This window comes from Phycodurus eques, chromosome 10, assembly GCF_024500275.1.
Source record: "Phycodurus eques isolate BA_2022a chromosome 10, UOR_Pequ_1.1, whole genome shotgun sequence".
Taxonomy (NCBI): Eukaryota; Metazoa; Chordata; class Actinopteri; order Syngnathiformes; family Syngnathidae; genus Phycodurus; species Phycodurus eques.
This window is the reverse complement of record NC_084534.1, coordinates 5,796,754-5,817,523: the sequence shown is the minus strand read 5'-3', so window position 1 is coordinate 5,817,523 and position 20,770 is coordinate 5,796,754. Positions and strand designations below refer to the sequence as shown.

Genomic DNA, 20,770 nt, shown 5'->3' with positions numbered 1-20,770 from the left:
AAACAATTTCAAGTATTTATTTGTTTACGTTTACATAATTTGGGCTTCCAGTTCATAAAACCCACAAAATCAGACATTCAAAAAAATTTGAATACTGTGAAGAAATCAGTCCAAATTTTGCAGGCCATAAATGCTTTTTAACCTGAGTGTCACACACTAATCACTGACTAAACTCGAAGCACCTGCACAGGTTTCCCCAGGTGTCATTAAATTGTTTCAGTTTGGTTCAACTGTCTCAGTTGGGTTCAATATGGGGAAGACTGCAGACTTGACAACTGGCCAGAAAAACATTATTGATAAACCCTCCATTGGATGTGTAAGCCACAAAACTTCATAGCTAAGGAGACTGGCTGTTCACGGAGTGCTGTGTCCAAGCACAGCAATGGAAAGTCTAGTGGAAGGACAAAATGTGGCAGGAGAAGATGCAGCAGCAAAAGAGATGACTGTGGGCTTCAGCGGATGATCAAACAGAGAAGATTCAAGAATCTCGCAGAGATGGCTGGCGACCGGTTCAGGGTGTACCCCGCCTCCCGCCCGAAGATAGCTGGGATAGGCTCCAGCAGCCCGCGACAGCCCGCGACTCTAGTGAGGATAAGTGGTAAAGAAAATGGATGGATGGATGTGAATAAGTGGTGAGTTCAAGTCAATAAAACTGCACTTTCTACATCCTTTTGAATTACATTTTGTATTTCTCTGCACAAAAAGCTTAGTTTTCACTAAACCCATAGTCTTTATGTATTGATAGATATGTCATGAGTACCAAGGTACAATATTTTGTCCATACTATTCAGCCCTAAAAGTAAATTATTTATTCAGTTATTAATTGATTAAACAAAAAATAACAAATATTAATAATAGCTGAAGGCTTTTCTTCTTTTAATTAAAATGTACTCATTTTTACTACACTTGGATGTAATTAGCTTGGGCTAGCCATTGCAACCCTTTCTGTGGATGGTATTTGAGTTTCAATAATGACAATTTTCTAACCTGTGTCGCGTATATTGGTCAAATAAAAATGTAATTAATTGAGGAGAAAAGAATAAGCCGGAAGCGATGCTTGCCTTACTTCCGGTTTACCGTAATTTTAAGTTTAATTGTTAAAATCAAACTAATGTCTCGAAAAGGGCACCACCTCAGTTTTTATAAGTATAAACGTTAGGAAAAATGACGAGAAACCTTTTTATCAGTCTCGTAATCTGAAGGTTGCTTCTAGATGACAGAGTTTACTTAAACTCAGAACACACACACAGAATACAACCAAGAGTTCAATACAACATTTCGTACTGTTTTGATTTCAAATCACGAGCAACAGTTCACAAAAATCTTGCAGAGGACCTGTAGATCTGACAATGGTGACACAGACACCAAGGCATACATTTGGAATATTTCGACAGAGTTTGTAAGATATCAAAACGGACATTTTATCTTCAGTTAACAAACATCAAAGGCGAGTTGGTTTGAGTTTACAGTACTTCTCAACGCCAGTGGGTGGCGACTCACGCGCATGTTTGAATATTAACCACAGTCTTCCTGGAGGGAGGGTCCCTCAACCTTTTGGTCAGGGAAGGAGTCTTTTGAAGCCAGGAATCAAGAATTGACGGGAAGCTGCTAATTAGGTTAAGGTCCACTTGATGTACACCAGGCATTCTCCTAGTGGCCGTCTCATAGCAGGGCAGCGTGGAGGAGTGGGGTTATAAAGTGGTCGGGAGTCCCTGTGGCACCTCAGTTTGCGTGGCGCATGTCTGCTACACCCGACTGATGGTCAGATCATCCATCGATCCATTTTACAAACTGCTTATCCTCACTTGCGTCGCAGGCGTACTGGGGCCTATTCCAGCTGACTCTGGGCGAGAGGCAGGGTACAACCTGAACTGGTCGCCAGCCAATCGCATGGCACATATAAACAAACAACCAATCACACTCACATTCACACCTACAGGGCAATTTAGAGTCTTCAATTAAACTACCATGCATGTTTTTGGAATGTGGGAGGAAAACGCAGTACCTGGAGAAAACCCACGCAGCCACGGGGAGAACATGCAAACTCCGCACAGGTGAGGCCGGATTTGAACCCCGGTTCTGAGAACTGTGAGGCAGATGTGCTAACCAGTCGCCCACCATGCTGCCGGTCTGGTCTTTTTTTTTTTGACTGAAGTAAAACAAAACATCAACAACAAAAAACATTTGAACCCATTAGCACAGAGAGTTGACTAAATCTGTACCCTGATACCTTTGCAAGATATGGGGGTGGAGGCAAGGTGGAAGACACTCCGTCAGCTCCATTTTAAACAATGGGCTGGATACATATGCAGTATGTGCATCTCTCTCTCTTGCCCTCTCCACCTACATCTCCCTCAATCAGTTTCTCTCTCTCCCTCCAGCTTTAAAGAGGTGGTAGACTCAACAAAGACGATTAGTTCATAGGTTGGCTGTCTTGGAAGGTGACCAAAAGCCAATGAACAAACCCTGGGTGGTTTTTCTTCCCAAACAAATGTTTTATTATTTTTTAAGAACACTTCACAGCTGATCACATCTCCAATGAGTTGGAAAACAATGTGAGAACAGTATCAAAACCATGCAGTATAGTGTGAAGAACAACATGTACTCTCCCTTCAACAAGGGGAGAGTACGAACATAGTGACGAACATAGATAGGGCGGGGTGGGGGTGCAAGGACGCAATGCATTCCATTGTTCTTCTATTATTTTCCAATTTTAGATCGTTTACCGCCGTGCTCAATATTATTGGCATCCATGAAGTTTAAGTACTAAATGTGGAATATCTCCTGAAGAAAATGAATCAAGTGAAATTTTTCTACAGAGAACTTGTGTTTGATAACAAGAGCAAATGCTGCCTTTGTCGCTCACATCTGGTACGAGAGGCCTTGAGTGCATCACAGCTTTCATGAAATAAGAAAATTATCAAGAGATTTTAGAGCAAATTGTCTTACCCAGTGTAAGAAAACTTGGTTTGAGGTGAAGCGGTCCTCTAGCAAGACAAAGACCCAAAAAACACACAGGAATGGTTGAAAAAAAAAAATAATTGACTGTTTTAAAATGGCCAGCAATGAGTCCTGATGTCAATCAAATAAAAAATATTTGGGGGAGCTAAAATCTGCCCTTGGGAAAACAAACCCTGCAAATGATCGAGAGCTTGAACAAATTGCATAGGAAGAGTGGGAGAAAATACCACCTGAGAAGTGCAAAAAGCTTATAGATGGATACAAGAAACGCTTGGAGGCTGTCATCGCTGCCAAAGGGTGTGCAATCAAATATTAAGGAGTGCTAACATTGCTGCACATGCTGTTTTCTGTTTCTTTGAAATTACAATATCTAAGTTGAAAAAAAACCAAACATTTTTCTTTGTTAAATTACCTTGGACCAATTAAACGATCCTGATGGTACATACAGTTTGGTACATTTCCATTTATTTATGAAGATATTATAGAAGTTATACAAAAATGAAGGAGTGCCAATAATGCACAACTGTACAAATTTGTACGGACCAGCAGGAACTGAGTGTGAAATTACACAACCAAGTAATTTTGTTGGGAGCTGCCTATTTTCGAAAATGTGTTTGTCGGCAAACTGCTAATATTTTGGAGAGATTGTGACATCACATTCTGGGTGGCTATGTATCCGCAGCGTTAGGCCACATGAACGGATTAGCACACTAATTGAGTCTAATTTGATGGCTTGGTGATGAAGTGCCACCTACACAAATGAAAATTCAATTAATGCTTTTAACTTTCTTTATTTGGCATTTGGTATGTTTAACATGTTTCAAACACTACATTCAGATACCGGGCATGTCACAAACATATCAAGACACCTGGGAGCTATTTGGAACCTTTGAGACGTTGCATAATTTGTTTCCTTTAAAGATCAAATACCACTCGCTTTAAGTTCTATTCTTGGCTTCTTATTATTTTCATCATATTGCGAACTTAGTAATAATGTATTGAGCAGCCGGGACAGAGTCTCATGTACTTCTTCCGGTTCTAAGGTCTTTATTGTGTGTTTGCCAACACTGGTACTCTTCAGTGGTTCCAAGACAAAAACAAAACAAATAAAGAAAAAAAACTTAGATAAGATTACTTCTTACACATCCCTGTTCAACAAAGTGTTTTGCGCAACTTTTCAGAACATTTTGGTCACTTCCCAAATTGTACGCCCTTTAGAGTGTTTGAATTTGGACGTTCCACAGTAATAATATCCTTGTTTTTCAAATAATTATGATCCCTTTTTCAACCATAGCTGTGCATCTGTGATTAATAATCAGATCACACATCAATTGCCAGAACCAGCAAAGAAATTTAGCCTGTAATAAAACTGTCATGTGCTGTGGTATAAAGACAGATGTTGCCAGTTGTGTGATAACATAATTAATCTGTCCTGTGAGGGATTCCATGAAATTATTCAAATTGTACGAGCACTATCATTTTACCAATAAAGCAATTTAAGGCAATATGCAGTGTCATAACACTGATGTTATCCTCTTTCACTGATTTTCCAATAAGCTGGGTGCAGAACCTATGCTGGGCCTCATGTTATATTGTGACAATATCAACAGAACAGGTGGAGATACCTGAGAATCCCAGAGGACTCACAGCAAGACTGAGGACAAATTATTTCAGTGATCAGGTCTATGTCAGTCAGATAATAATAAGAGGGATTCAAAATTGTGTAGGATTATCCAAGCGCCCTCCAAAAAAAGAAAATCGCTCACTGCCCTAAAGTGAAGAGATGGCAAATATTGCAACACTATATAGTTATGCTGACTGAAATTATTATTATTATTATATTATATACTACTACTACAAATAATTGGGCTTTACGCGATCAAGATTTTTGGGGCCGATCACCGATCAGCGAGTTTAAAAAGAAATTATAACCAATCACCGATCCGATCACAAGATGGAGCAATGTGTCTATTTAATGACCTGTTCATTTTCTGTTTGTATTAATTGCTCCAAAAAGTATATTTACAATAAACAATGTACCAGTGAGGCATAGTGACAGACAGAACAAATGAATGGTCTTCTATTAGATAGCAGGAAGTACATACAGTAATTAATGTATCCACTTTTTGTGACATTTTTGTTTGTTGGTGTGCCGTGACATTTTTCATTTGTAAAGTATGTTCCTTGGTTCCATAAAGGTTGGAAATAACTGCTCTAGTTAGGTCATGTATTTTAATCAGTCAGGTCAAACCAACATTACAACATGACATAAATAATGGGTGCTAACTCACTGTAATTAAATTACTTTATTGTAATTAAATTACTTCACCCACACCAAAACTTTCGAGCACGATTCGACAGAATGGCGGCATGTTTACACACAACCGTTAGTGCTAACACAGCTTGCTAGGCTATATAACATTTTGTTGCCTGCTTGCGAGGCGTATCGTATTAAAAGTACGTAAGCATACCTCAAGCAAGCCTGAAACTAACGTCCTCTCCTGAGCACCGGTGACCACCAACATACATTTTTCCCCATTTTGTTCTTATAATACAGTCGGTGCGATCCACTCTTGTTGTCGTCATCACGGTGTATCCGGTCGCATTTAAGTTGACAAGATAAACCCCAATGATCATAAAAAAACGGGATGCGGTGGTACAAGGATAAAAATAAACTAGCTTTTGGAGTCAAATATACTGCGCATGATGGCAACGCGGAGTAAATGTCTTTTGTGGAGCCGATCAATGACGTCAATGATCGGATCGGTGAATTATTACATTAAAGCCGATCAGATCGGTGTAAAGTCTACTAATAATAACAATAGGTTTTATTTCTAGGTGCTTTTCAAGCTACTCAAGGTCACATACAAATATAGTTTAAAGAAATCAGTAACAGAATAAAAATAACAGAACATAAAACAATTAAAATGGCAAACAATATGGGAAATCTAAAAGTGAATAGACAGTCTGGAATAGGTGTGTCTTGCCTTTAGGTGTTTCTTGAGTTTGGATTTGAAGAGTGCTAATGAGTCAGTGTTTCGCAGGTCAGGTGGTAGTGTGTTCCAAAGACTGGGGACAGACGTGCAGAAGGGACTGTGCGGTAGATGAAGGACAATGATCTGAGAGAGCAGGAGGGTATGACAACAAAATAGCGGCAAGATTATTGATGGCCTTGAAGGTGTATTGGTATTGGACGGGGAGCCAGTGGAGTTGTTGCAGGGCTGGAGTGATGTGGTGAGTGTAGGGGGTCCTTGTGATAATACGGGCGGCAGAGTTAAACTGTAGTTTTTGTAGTGACTTGTGGGGGAGACAAAACAGGAGAGATTTGCAATAATTCAAGCGGGAAGTGACGAGACTATGAACAAGGACAGTAGCAGCGTGGGGGTAAGGGATGGACAGAGGCGATTGATGTTTTGTAAGCTAAAGTATGCAGACTGGGTGATGTTGTTTATGTGTACTTGGAAGGAGAGTGTGCCGTCAAGGATGACACCCAGACTCTTAACCTCAGGAGAGTGGGTAACAGGAATTATCAGTGGACAAACTGTCAATTTTGGCTACCATGGACTTGGTACCTATGAGTAGGATTTCAGTTCTATCACTATTGAGTTGTTACAAGTTGGATGAGAACCAGTGTTTGAGTTCAGTGAAGCAGTCCGTAAGGGAGGAAAAGTGGGAGGGTTAGGAGAGGTAGAGCTGGGTGTCATCCACGTAACAGTGAAAGTGTAAATTGACTATACGGAAAATATTAATCTGTCCACAAAATATGGCCCAAGACACAGTCCTGGGGGACACCAGAGGAAACGGGGTCGGATGGGATTTGAATGAATTCGTTTGCACAAACTGGGTGCTGCCGGACAGGTAAGAACTGAACCACTGGAGGAACGTGTGTAATGTCACTGTGGTGGAGATTGTTCAGGAAAATTGTCTAGGAAATGGTATTAAAAACTGCAGTCAGATCAAGGAGGATGAGGATAGTGAGTAGGCCAAAGTCAGCTGCCAGGAGGAGGTCATTGGGTGATCTGGTTTGGTTCTATGGCGGGGCCAGAAGGCAGAATGGAACTGTTCATAGAGATTATTGGAAGTGAAGTGGGAGTGGAGCTGAGAAGCGATGTTTTCCAAGATGTTTTGAGAGAAATGGGAGCCTGGAGATTGGCTGAAGGTGATTGAAATTATTTGGATCTGAACTGAGTTTTTTTCAGTATTGGGGTTATGGCTGCAGTTTTAAATACTGTGGGAACAACACCAGTAGAGCGAGATGAGTGGATGATGTTAGTGATGAGGGGGACAAGGGTCAGGAGGCAAACTTTTACCAAAACAGTAGGGAGGAGGTCAAATTGGCAAGTGGAGGGCTTGGAGCAACGGATGATTTCTGAAATGTCTATGGCAGAAGGTAGAGTAAAACCTAAAAGTTAGGAGACAGGTAGGAGAGGGGGAGGCAGAGAGGAGGGACTAAGGCAGGAGGAAGTTGCTGGTGGATCGGTTTGTTTTTTTGCATTTAAAAATGACAAAAGCAAATGACAGAAAAAAAACAATGAGTACAAGTGGGAGAGAATAGAGTCCACTGGGCGTGAAATATTGCCAAGCAGGGAGAATAGTGCCTTGGAGTTGCCTTCATTTTATGGATTCGGGTTGTGTAGAAGGTAGATTTGGCTGCAGAAAAACTGTCATGGTTAGGATAATGACTGTAAATGCCCTTGTGTATAGTGAATCCGGTTTTCTTATGGAGGCACTCGAGTTGAAGACCTTTAGATTTTAATTGTCAAGTAAGTGCAGGGGTGATCCAGGGTGCAGAGGTGGTGAAAGGTGCAGATCTGGTTTTAACTGGAGCAAGAGTGTTGAGGAAATTATGGAAAGTATGATTGTGGTGAGTAACCAGTTCTTTGGGGGTGGAGAGAGAGTCAGTGCTGGGGAGGCTGTTGATAAGAGTGGAGTGTGTCTGGGCAAATGTTCTTGATTTGACGAAAAAGAGATGGGACGGGAGGTTGGTTTTGGAAAAAAATAGGTTGGTAGAAGACGTTATTAGACAGGGAAGCAGGAGTAATTCGTTAAAAAAAAAAGCTATTTACTTATAAAAAGGGCAAACGAGGTAAGTCAAAAAGTCAAAATACTCAATTAACAAAAGTCCCCCAAAAAACAAGACTCAAAGTAACAAACACAAGGAATAGACTCACCACGACAGGAAACATGACATGACTCAGGGAAAGTGACTTGCGAAATCAACAATGAACTGACACAGACCATAACATATCCCACACCCCCTTAAGGGACGGATTCTAGACGTCCCTACAAACAAATCTGTCCACAACAGGGAGAGTGGAAGTGGGCCTGGAGGCGGGAAAAAGGCCAGCCCATCAGTGTCAGTTCCCTGAACGGTGATGGTGTTGGAGATACGAGGTTTCCACCAGACGCCAGTGAATTTGATAGGCAACATGTAAAAGCACAAATGCTTTCTGGCTATAGCTCTGAATTTGCATCTTACAAGAGGTAATTTCCAATAATCTATACTGAAATGCAGAAACAATAGACCATGCACATGCAATGGGTTTCTCCCTAAATGTGTGTGTGTGTGTGTGTGTGTGTGTGTGTGTGTACAGCCATGCATGCGTGCGTGCGCAAAACTCTGAGTGTACTCTTATAGCTCTGAGTGTACTCTTATAGCTTAAGATTTATCACGGAGCCCTCGAAAGCTCGACAGGATAGCGGTCGATGACGATGGCGCTGAGAAGTGCATTTCCACCTTCTCAAGTCTCCACAGGGAATCATGTATGACTTGCATAATGCAAAAATAAAACCTGTGCTCGCTCAGCTCTTTCTGCAGCCTGTTATGTGTGTCATTCTCTGTTCTCTCTACACGTAATACTATGACCATCTTGGCCATGCAATAGAGGGAAGAAAAAAAGAAACTGACTGATTGAAATTTGAATTTGTTTATAGTATTTAAGAACATTTGAAAGAAAATTGGACAATCAAGACATATGTAAACAACCATTAAGTAGAAAATTTTAGCTTTGTTTTTGGTTTATATAATGAATGTTCAATGACATGTCAAAGAACAACTCCAACAGCATCGTTGTCCCTGAATGTCTACGGATTTAAATAGCAGAAGCATTCTGACACTATTTGCAGTTGCAAAATCGTTTAGTCACAAAATAGACTACTGCATTAGCAAAGAGTTTCTGGACAATTGTCTACACTATGTTCACTTCCTCATGAGAGTATAACTTAACCACAGCTTCTGCAAAACAAACATGCAGATTTCAGGGGGAGTGAATCTTTTGAAAGTATGCAGCACACCCAAATGGAGCAATACTAAAGAATTTCCACCTTTGGCCAGCCGCACACCAAGTGACGCAGTCAAACGCCACAGTGTACGGGGTTCTTGTGAATGGCTGACTGTAGTGTATACTTATACTTATTTATATATTTGTTTACTTATACACTTATACTGTGCATATATATATATATATATGTATATATATACATATATATATATATAGAAAGAAAAGTCAGGCAGAAAAGCGGATAGAGTTTTCCCCCAAATTTACAAAGCACTCAGAGACTGTAACGCTTGCATTGTATCAACTGGCTTGGAACACTGCACGGGACAAAAAGCCATACAATGAAGGAGAGCTTGTTAAAAAAATGCCTCTGTGACGTTGTTGAAATCTTGTCTCCTGAAAACGACAAACTAAAACGAATGGTATCAGACGTCCAACTCTCCAACCATACTGTTGTACAGAGAATATCGGACATTAACACGGCTATTGAATCACAGTTGCACTCTGACCTTCAAGCATGTGAGTATTTTAGTGTTGCATTAGAGTTGTGACATACAAGACAAGCCTCAGTTGGCAATATTTGCACGGTCTGTGTCAAACGATTGTTTGATCAAAGAAGAACTTGATATTGTGCCATTAAAAGATAGAACCCGTGGCATAGATGTGAAAGATAAAAAAAAATGTACCGGCATTACCAGATAACTATTAACCCCTTATTGCTCAGTGACTGTTTTTTGTCCATGTCTTTATGTCTCAAAAGTGTTCTCTGTCAGTTGACTGTCTGTCGTCGTACTAAAGCAGCTCCAACTACCGGAGACAAATTCCTCGTGTGTTTGTTGGACATACTTGGCAAATAAAGATGATTCTGAAAGAAACAATGATGGCTGCATGTGCGAAAGCAAACCTGCCCATACAAAAACTAACTGCAATAGCCACGGATGCAGCTCCAGCCATGATTGGATCTGTGAATGGACTTGTGGGGCAGTGCAAAGCTGACCAAACATTTCCCGAGTTTTGGAATTTCCACTGCATCATCCACAGGGAGCAACACATGTCTAACTCATTTAATTTGGACAACGTCATGAAACCTGTGATGGAAATCGTCAACTACATCCGGACACATTCGCTTAACCACCGGCAATTCAAGAATCTTATCGCTGAGCTGGACCAAGGGCTTCCAGGTGATCTGCCGTTGCACTGCACTGTGAGGTGGCTGTCAAAAGGCCAGGTACTCTCGTTTCTTTTAGCTTTTGGATGCCGTGAAACTGTTTATGAATGAGAAGGACAAGGACAATCCCGAACTCTGGGACTTGAAGTGGATTATGGATTTGGCCTTTTTGGTAGACACGCTGTGTCACTTGGACAGACTGAACCTAACCTTGCATGGTAAGTTAAAAATGCTGCCTAACCTGGTGCAAACTGTGTTTGCATTTGTCAACAAACTGAACCTGTTTAAGGCGCATATTCATATTTTAACGCATTTTCCCACTCTGCTAAAAGCCAGCGGGCAAGTTCCCAGCGCTGCCCTGAATAAGCAAAGAGCCAGATATCCAACACTGGTTGAAAACCTGCAAGAAAGCTTTGTGGCCCGGTTCTGTGATTTACAACTTAAAAGGCCACAGATTACGTTCCTTGTCGACCTATTTAATGCTGTGATGGACTGTTTGAAAGTTCCTCTGGTCACAGATGAGGCTGCGGCTGAGTTGGAGATGATTCATCCTTGTGAGGAGGACCAACTGAAACCTGCTTTAAGGGAAGGAACCATTGAATTCTGCAAAAGTGTGCCAATGGAAAAATACTAATGTCAAACGGGCTGCGTTTAAGATACTTTCAATGTTTGGGGTCAACATACGTCTGCGAGTCTGTGTTTTCCACCCTGAAAAATGTGAACTCAAAGCATCGATCTGTTCTGACTGACACCCATGTGAAAGAATTGCCATCGAGTGGCAACAACGGAATACAAGCCAGATTTGAAGAGGATTGTTAAAGAAAAGGAATGCCAGAAGTCCCACTAAGTAACATGCATAGTAAAAGAAAAAAAACACTAACTTATTATGGTTTGTGGACTTGGTTGAACTGGGAGCTTGTCTGTGTGAGACAGTTCACACAAGTTACATTGTTGAAAAGACTGGCCTGTGGTATTAGTACTGTAGGAGTTAATTTCTGTCACTATCATGTTATTGTGTGACATTTTAAATAAATTTGGCTTAGCAAATGTATTTGTGTGTGAGGAAGGGATTGAGTGATGTTTATGTGTGCCCATGTGTATGATGTGGCTCTTTGTGGTTGCAGAGTAAAGAAATGTGGCTCTTGGTCTCTGACTGGTTGGCCACCACTGGTTTACACTATCTTCACTTGCATATAGAGGGGATACGAGTGACCCGGCTTACGTTTTTCAGGATACAAGCTGTCATTGGACGATTTCTTGCTTTGTCTTGCGAGCACAAACTTGAGATATGAGCGCTGCATGATGCCAGTGAACTCAACTCACTTCACAAAAAGCAGTTGTTTAGCAGATAGTAAAAAAAATCATCAACAAAGAGGCTTTAAGCTGTTTAATGCCCAGTTAAAGTTTACTGTCAAAGTAAACAAAACCAAGAGCATTGCACATGATGTATTTAAAACAACCAAACAACTTTGGTAGCAAAAAAAAAAAAAAAAGAAGAAAAACACTATGGACGGGCTAACGATTAGCATCGATAGTGATGGTGTTATAACCCTTTAAGCAACGGATATTTGAACATAAACGGTGGAGCAACATCTGTAGACAGACAATCTCAAAATACTCACATATATTCTTTACCCTCTGCAATGACCAATATTATTGCAAGTGACGGGTATGCAGCAGGCCTTTAGTTCCACTATTTCTTTGAAAGACAGCTGATCGTTTCTACACACCTTTCATTCTTAGCATGCTGTATTTAAATCTAATATCATTTATAGACATGCTCGAGTTAAGCTTATGGTCTTTCCCAAGATCTGACTAGTCAAGATGAATTCCCCTGTCAAAATCAAGATGATCAAACAGATTACAATTGTTTCACCCCCGTCTTTATTAATGAGGTGTGTCTTTCATTGGTTATATTGCCTAATGAGAATAAATGATATGTGACTGCCAGGTTTGTTGCGCCTACCCAGTTAAAGAAGTCAATGACAACTGTATTCGAGTATGAAAAATACATTGATCTTTTTCTTTTTCAAATAAAGTTTCAACAGCATGTTGGATGTTTTTGTGAGATAATAGGTGTAATTGTGGGAGAGGTAACAGATTACTGGAAGACAATTTTACAAAGATTCCACTGTTATGCCCTAAAAATGAACATGGCTAGAGCATGCATCATAGATGCATGTGCATGCTTTATAAACATGTTCCTGGTAATCAACCCATTAAAGCCTCTCTCCCTTTTCCAAATTTGACCTCTCCTTTTCAACTTAAGAATTACTGGAATTGTATAAAAAAGGCAGCGTTTAAAATTGGAGCCTTTCCACAATAATACCAAATACTGCAATGAAAGAAAGCGAACGGTGATTGAATTGTTGTTGATTATTTATGTAAATTGGGGATTTCTATTCATGATATCTTATTGCTGTTAAGAACACAACTGTGACATCCCCACCGCTCATCCATAACATGCTACCCTGTTGTTGTGTTTGCACAGTGAATCAAAGTAAATGCCTCTAGTACAGAATGAAGGAAAAAGTCAACAGGAATTAGGTTTCAGCACAACTGTTTACTCAACTGTGGCCTACAGTTATTGAAATTTTATCCATGGGTTTCTGTGACTACTGCAGTAATGAATTCAGTATGGCTATGAATTTTGCACTGACGACATACTATGATGGAAAAAAGGCCCGAGATGTAGAGCTGACAGAAAGGGGAGACGGAGCAGTTCTCAAGTGGCCTAAAGTCCAAACACTAAGACTGAAGCGTAAGATACTTTTGGACACATTAACAACAATTTTTAGAAACACATTTTGACAATAAAATACTATTTATCTGTAACATGTGTCAAATTATTGATCTTCCCAAAACACGGCGTGGATCGTTTAATAACACCTTTGGGCTTTTATGGCTTCCTTATGCATGGCTGTGTCCACAAATGTGTATATTTCTCATTGTTGATGGTTGATTTTCACCAATGATTATTTCATATTATGTAACATATACATGACTTAATTCACCTAGAACTGGTGCATCACAAACCAGCAGCAATTATATAACAAAGTGCAGTCGTACCTTGAGATACAAGTCAATTATGAGTTTTTCGTCATACGAGCGCTCAATTGGATGATTGTTTTGACTTGCTAGCGCAAACTTGAGACTCTAAACTCGCTTCACAACAAGTGACAGTTTGGCAGATATAATGAAGGTAAGATAATCTTTATTAGTCCTACAACGGGAAGATTTAAAAAAAATGTCAGCAGCAATAGTGGATGTAGGGAAAAAACAGCATGCAACGAGAACAACAGGATATGTAGCCATTGTATAAGCTAAAGAAAAATAATTACACGTTGTGTATTTAAAACAACCACTTAGCCTCTGTTACCTGAATGCTAACATACAGTACCTTGGGAAACTCCACAGTCACACAGGCTAAAAATTAGCATCTATGTGGCGGTGTTCTTACCCTTTAAGCAATGAATGCAACAAATGTAGAAATAACATAAGACTCACAGCCTTCCTTATCCTCTGCAAAGAAGGACTTATCTGGTATATGCGCAACCTACTTCTGCATTTGGCACTTCCTTCTGGCTCGTGCGACCGGTGAAGGGGACCGTGACAAAGCACCCGTAAGAACTCAAAATGTCTGTAATGTCTTTTTTTAAACACAAGACATCACCACAGAGCAAACAAAGATGACAATGCCGATGTTTAGGCTTTGTTTGCATTGACATAAATCATATATTTGTATAAATACATGGAAAATAACTTTTCTCCGAAGACACCAGTCATAAAGAAAACAACATTTTAGCAAGCTCGGCTTCAAAGTATCATGTCGTCAATCCATAGTTATGCTCTTTAGCACAGCATATGCAACTAGAAGGTGCGATTCCTGGAGAAATTGCGTCTGAATGCTGCAATGCTGATTGAAATCATGCGCCCGAATGAGCTGAACATGTAGAAGTTGGAACGGTGGGAATCGGTTGAGAAATAAGGAAACTGCAGCGAAAAATGTAGAATTTGTCTTATTGTGGCTAAGATGCGGGTATTTTAGTGTTCCACAGTGCAGAATGTGGGTAATGTGGAAAACGTAGTACGTGGAATGGTTTGAATTGGTGAAGAAATGTGGAAGCAGGGGGGAACAAGGCAGAATAGAGTGGAATGGGGGAGAATGGGGGTGTTTTAACATTGAAATGTGGGTGTAAAATGTGGAATGTGGGGAATACGGGAATGTGGGGAATACAGAAATGTGTTTTGAAGAAGTTCTGAATGAGCTGAATGTTTTAAAAGTGAAAGAGAATGATGTGAAAGGATTTTGTTGAAAGTGTCATTGGGAATGAATGATTTGGGTGCAAAATGTGGGTGATGTGAATATGTTGCGGCTTTTTTTCGCACGTCGAAGTTGGAACGGAGTGAATCAGATGTAAAATGGCGAAGGAGAAGCGCGTCAAAAAATGGGCGGAATAATAAAAATAATAAAAATAAAGATAAGCAAAAAGGTAGAATAACATATGTGTGAATGCTTGAGCAGTATATCCGTATGTCTGTATTATACTGCCTTGAGGTGGCCAAGGCGTGCACACCAAAATGAGCAGTACAATTGAAGGAGGAAGTGTAACAAAAACAGTTCTATTTAATTATGTAATTACTTTGTATGTATTTTACTGTATAAAGTAGAATATTATAGCGTGCTACTTCTCGCATTAAAAACCACAGTCCCAAAACTGCTTGTTGTTTCTTAGAGGGATGCTGGAACAGATTAATGACATTTCCATTCATTTCAATGGGGAACGATATGAATGTTTCACGTTAGGAGTGTGGTTAAGGAACAAAGTAAACTTGTATCTCAAAGCACTATTGTATTAGCAGGTGACTTTCAGAAGAGGAAGGAAAAACCAACTTCACTTTGCCGTCCGATTGCTTGTTCTGTAATATTACTGAATTACAATGCTGAATTATTGCACATTTCTTCATCTGGTATTGTTGCGCGCTACGAGCAAAAGACGACGGATGTGCTGTGACAACAGTCAGCTGCATAGAGACTGTGCATCATCACCAAACAGCTCCTGACAACAGCCTCAGTTGCCCTGCCGGCGAGAGCAAGATAGCAGAAGACACACTGATCTTTTCAATGTTGTTTCCTTAAACACACTGTCGCATGCCACACATAACACTGACACCAACAGAAAGAGCCTGTCTTTCTGCCTCTAAACTGAGATGGGAGAAAATGTTTTGGGCTTCTGTGACAAGAACATTGATGCGCCACTCTGCACCTCATTGGTTAACACGTCAGAGCGTGACATTTCCCTTGAGTGTAAGGTTTGTTTACAACGATCCAAAGAAAATGCTGTCATTCCATTGAATGTAAAATAAAATTAATTTTAAAAAATCAACTGTCAGCAAAATCTTTTTGCACCTACACACTTAAAATATGTCCGAACATCATTATAAATATTTTAAAAATTCAGATGCCGCATGCTACGGTAAACACATTTGCAACCAAACACAACCACACAGAGCAAGCACTTCCCCTTATTGAAATATTTAAAAAGTGCCTCAATATACATAAATAATAATAGTAATGTGTTTATGTTCAGGATGTACTTTGAAGCTGAATGAAATATTAATTGGCACTTAAAGAGGTGGCGTGGGCCTGCTGATGACAAGGTTTAATAAAGTGAAGACAGGTGTGAAAGGGGGACTGCTCTACCTGGTGCTGTTGGAGATGCACAATATCAGCTGCAGTCACTTCCACTGATGGCGTAGCACTCTCGCGTTGTCCTTCTTTGGAATCATTCTCCATGCTTGCGCTTCCATTTTGATTAAATGGTTCATTACTTGTTGTCTCTGTCCCAGATTCTTGCATCATGACTTAAAAACTTGCAGAGCGAAAACAGGGACAGGGAGGGCGAGAGAGAGAGAGAGAGAGAGATAGAGAGAGAGAGAGAAGGTCAAACAGCTGTTAAAACACAGCAATCAGGTTGTGTTACAACTCCAGGACAAAATATAAACATCTGTCATATCCTTCCTTTAGAATTTCACTTTTATTGCAGATCTCCTTGTTGGTCTTTGTTTGCCTGTATCTTGTTTGTTCTTCTTGCACTGATATGGAGTCAAACTCGGGTTTTGTTTGTGTTCTCCATCATGAAGTATAAATACGGGTGCTCTCGGGGGCCGGGATACAGGACATATCGGAGAGGAACCCAACCTGAGTTGAGTTAATGCAGAGGAGCCCAAGAAAACACTGGCCCACCAAAACAAAACACTTTCTATGGAAATGGATATATTTACTTGCACGGCTCCCAGAAGAACCACTCCTCAATGGCCTTTTAATGGGAACCAGGGCGGCTATGTGAAGCGTGCCAAAAGAGCTCCATGAGAAACATCCAATGCAAGGTTGAGTGAAAACAGTTCCATTGTCAGGGACTGTTCAATTAACACCAAAATGCAGTTTTGAAGACAAATATTCCCATTGGGCTGTTGAGGAAGAATGTTGTCTTTTGAATTTAAACTGAATAGAAAGGCCAACAAATACATTATGTCGTGTTTTAAGTAAAATCATTTTTACACACATTTTAGTTTTGATAATCCGTGTCTTGTGACACTAGTGTGTAGCACCACCTGTATTTTTTTAAATCAGTCGAATGATTTACAGCTATTGTGCATTGGTGGCAAGCCTCACTGGTGCTACTCACCAAACCTCCCAATTTCAGGTTAATGAAGCTGACCAAGTCAGGCAGAAGCAAATTTACTTGCCTGATTAATGATTTATTTGAAACAGAATAATTGCCTTTAAAACACAGGGCCTCATCATGAAAGCAAGGGGAAATGGAACTAAATACAGATTTATGGTGTTGCATTCAGGGCATGTAATGGGAGGGCCAATGTACGTTAATATCTACTCAGTGGCGTCTCTAGAGATGCAGATCTAAACAAGATGCAGACATACCTCGACACCACAGGGACACACACTCAGGCTGACAGACAGAAAACTGAGGATGACAACTTGTCACAGAGAATATGTGAAAAGCATACGTGAGATAGTAATCTCAATGTAGCATTGTTAGAAAGAAATATAAACAACACTTAATTTTAGGTCATGACTTTCAGCGGCCATTGTGAGCCACAGTGAACTTAAAGGTCAGAGGACAAAGATTCTCTGGAACCCCTTTACAAACCACATCTGCCATTTCGAAGTGATTGTACAGCAGATATACAGCAGTTAAATCGATAAATATGATGCAGAATGCGCCTTCTGCTTTTTACATCCCACGCCTTCCGATCTTCGTCTCTTTCCGGTGCTGTGACGTCACACAAGCCAAACATCCTGTTCATTTGACATTGTCTGTTATTGTTCCATGCTGTTGTTCCCATCCTTGTATATTTGTTGTCGTATGATTTAACGATGTCACGATGGTTTATTGTGTGGCATTTGGCTGTACAAATGGTTCAGGCAGCGGCAAGAGTTTTTTTTTTTTTTGGCTTTCCAAGTGAAGAAGGAATACGTAATCAGTGGATAGTGAAAGTCACTCGACACGGTAAGAAACGTGCTCAGCTATGGGTGCCTAGCAAGCATTCCAAACCCTGTGCTGATCACTTCGAACCGGCGTGTTTTGCGAAAGCTTTGGATACACAGATGTAGTTAGGCAGAGGCTGAAAACAGCTGTGGTGCTAACTATTTTTCCTACGGCCATCGGGACCTCCACCGCCAGCGAGAGAACTAAATCTCGCAGCCGCCACGATGCAGCAGCGAAGCGGCGCAGACAAGACGTGAGCATTTCCTTGTACATACCTACGACTGTATTATGGTTACTATGCACTGGGGAGTAGGAAAAAAAGACCCACGCAGTACTTTTCAGTACTGACGTCTGTGCAAAGACTTTGTGTGCAGCGTGTTATAACTCAACTCGAGCGAGGTGCACACAATATATAGGAATACTGCATCCTATGTAAAACCTTGTGCCGTATCACTGAAACATATATGAATATATAATAGGTATAGTTGTGCTAAAAAAAAATTGGCACCCCTGGGGTGGCATTATTTCAAGCCGTGAGTGTATAAAAAGACATGCTTATGACATACCGTCACATGGAGCCAGTGGCCACTCTCTTTTTCTGTTGTACAGCTGCTACTTGGCTGCTCAAACATGTACGCTTTGACGATGCCAAGTTCAGTTGGGTGCGCCTGTACGTCAAAATCCTCCTCCTCCACATATTCCAACACGTTGCTCGCCATTGCATATAGTGTGTAGCGCGCTGTGTTTGGCAATTGCAACGTCACTTCTGGTAGCCCTATCTTCGGGGAGGACTTAATATGCCTCAGAAAAACCAAATTTTTAGCTAAACTATGGGTGAAAACTTGCTGGAAGTTACATGAATGTATTACATAACTTATAAACAATGCAAATATGAATTTTAACTGACCTCATAACGTATTTGTCATCTGACCTTTAAACAGAGTTCCAACATAAATTAAGTACAGTACGTTTCCATCTACTACAAAGCCCAAACTAGCCAAAAGAATCATCTGACACTGTGGCTTGTGCTGGTTCAGTGGTGTGTCACACCCCCCCTCAGACTTGCCCCAGCCTGGCCTACAGGTCCTGTTCTCTGGGCTGAGACTGGCCCCCCTGCCCCCATTCCCCCACTGCTCTCTCTCTAGACAGATGTTGACCCAGCTAACCCCTCCAGTCTGGCATTGACTCCTTCCATAATGGGATTTTCTAAACAGGAAGTGAGCAAAAGGAATACTGTGGAATGGGACACACCGACGAACAACTCCATCTACAGGCCATTGGACACTTTTTCACCTCCTGAGACACTGAGACACATTCACATTAAATTAAATGCCCTTCAAGAGAAACCATGTGATGACTTCAATCAGCCACACTTTAAGAGGTGGGTATTTTCCCCACCATATACAACGAGAAAAACAATAGAACTTTTTTTGTCGTCAACTGCATAAATGGGGGGAAATTAAGAAAGGTTATTATGTAGAACATGACTGTCGTTCCATGTTACAACAGACATGCATGTTTACAAATGCATAGCATCTCCCACAGTAATCAAGAGAATGAGGCATAGGGCATTTTTAATGTATGGAGAACTAGTGCCCAACAACAAAGGAGAGAAAGGCTACAATGATAGAAATACATGCAATGATAGTAATACATGCCATCTCCTGGAGCTCCAGGAGCTCTGCTATCTATCAGCCCTGCATTTGTCTTTATTTTATATTATATATTAATTTTCACTTCTCGCAATGTGATGTTTTGTGCGCTTTCCAGATGTTCCCATTAAACTCATATGCAAAAAGCTTTGCTATGCAGCTGTAATTATAGGTCAGGTGTCCAGATAATATAGAGTGCACTTACTGAGGTAAAGAACCTAGGAGTTCCTATTCCAAAAACAAACATACTACAGAACAGTGAAGAACGCTCATAAAACCATACTTGCAGGGTTAAAATTATGGCAAGTGATGTTTATACAGTTAACCTTTGAGCTTTTGTAAATCAAATATGCACAGTTGATGTCACTTCTACTAAAGACTTGTTGAGGGATACTTGTCTGAAAAATACAAATTTAGCAAAACACCTGGGAGAGGTGTGCTGCTTTTAACACTAGCTGTTATCAATAACAGCTGATAAAGTATACCTGTCATGGTCTGTGTTTTGGTTTGGATTGTGTTTGGTTTTGCCTCATGTTTTCCAGTTTTTTATGTCGTGTGCTCATTTAGTTATTGTGTCCACCTGTTCTCGTCAACCTCCTACCTCATGTCGACCAATCAGCAACCTCCAGCCACTCTTGTCTTGTCCAGGTGTTCCTCGTTGTCTCATCAATCTGTTTGTATTTAGTTCCCTGGTTTCTTTCAGTTCTTGTCGGGTCATTGTCGTCTGTAGTTTCAGTAGTCATGTCTTGTTTCCAGTTTTAGGTTTGTTCAAGTGTTTCTTTGTTACTTTATCAGTTTTGGGACTTTGTTTGGTTTGCTTTTTCCATGACCCTTGTTTGCCTTTGATTTGGAATTAAATATAATTTCTACCTCGCCTCCCTGCTTCCCTGCACTTGGGTCCTCCACGTTTTGCCTTGCCTTAAAACAAACACGTGACACGTGACAATACCATTTCAAACTCACATTTTGTGTGTGTAAAAACAACAACATATCACACATAGTGGTTGTTCAACAAAGTTTCACAGACAATTGGTGTTAAAGATTACAAGTAGGGTTGGGAATCTCTGGCACGAGGACGATTCGATACATATCAAGATACACGGGTACCGTGAAACGATATATTTATAGGCGGAACGATTTTATTCACTATGGGAGCGATACGATATTCGATTCGGTGCAGAAAAATATTTTTTATACAGC

At 40.5% G+C, this 20,770-nt stretch overlaps 1 protein-coding gene across 16 annotated transcripts in view; it reads right to left on the bottom strand.

Annotated features, from left to right (window-relative positions):
- foxp1b (forkhead box P1b) overlaps nt 1-20,770 on the bottom strand; it is a 227,866-nt gene that overhangs the window by 92,515 nt on the left and 114,581 nt on the right. For 15 of the 16 annotated variants that reach the window (XR_009769307.1, XM_061687387.1, XM_061687388.1 and 12 more), the window contains one exon: nt 16,112-16,280. The exons of the other annotated variant lie outside the window; for it this stretch is intronic. Coding sequence is in view for 14 of the 15 variants with exons in the window: in XM_061687387.1 (XP_061543371.1) it covers nt 16,112-16,270 (159 nt within the window). In the remaining variant the exon portion in view is untranslated. The remainder of the gene's footprint in view (nt 1-16,111; nt 16,281-20,770) is intronic. 16 annotated transcript variants of the gene reach the window in all.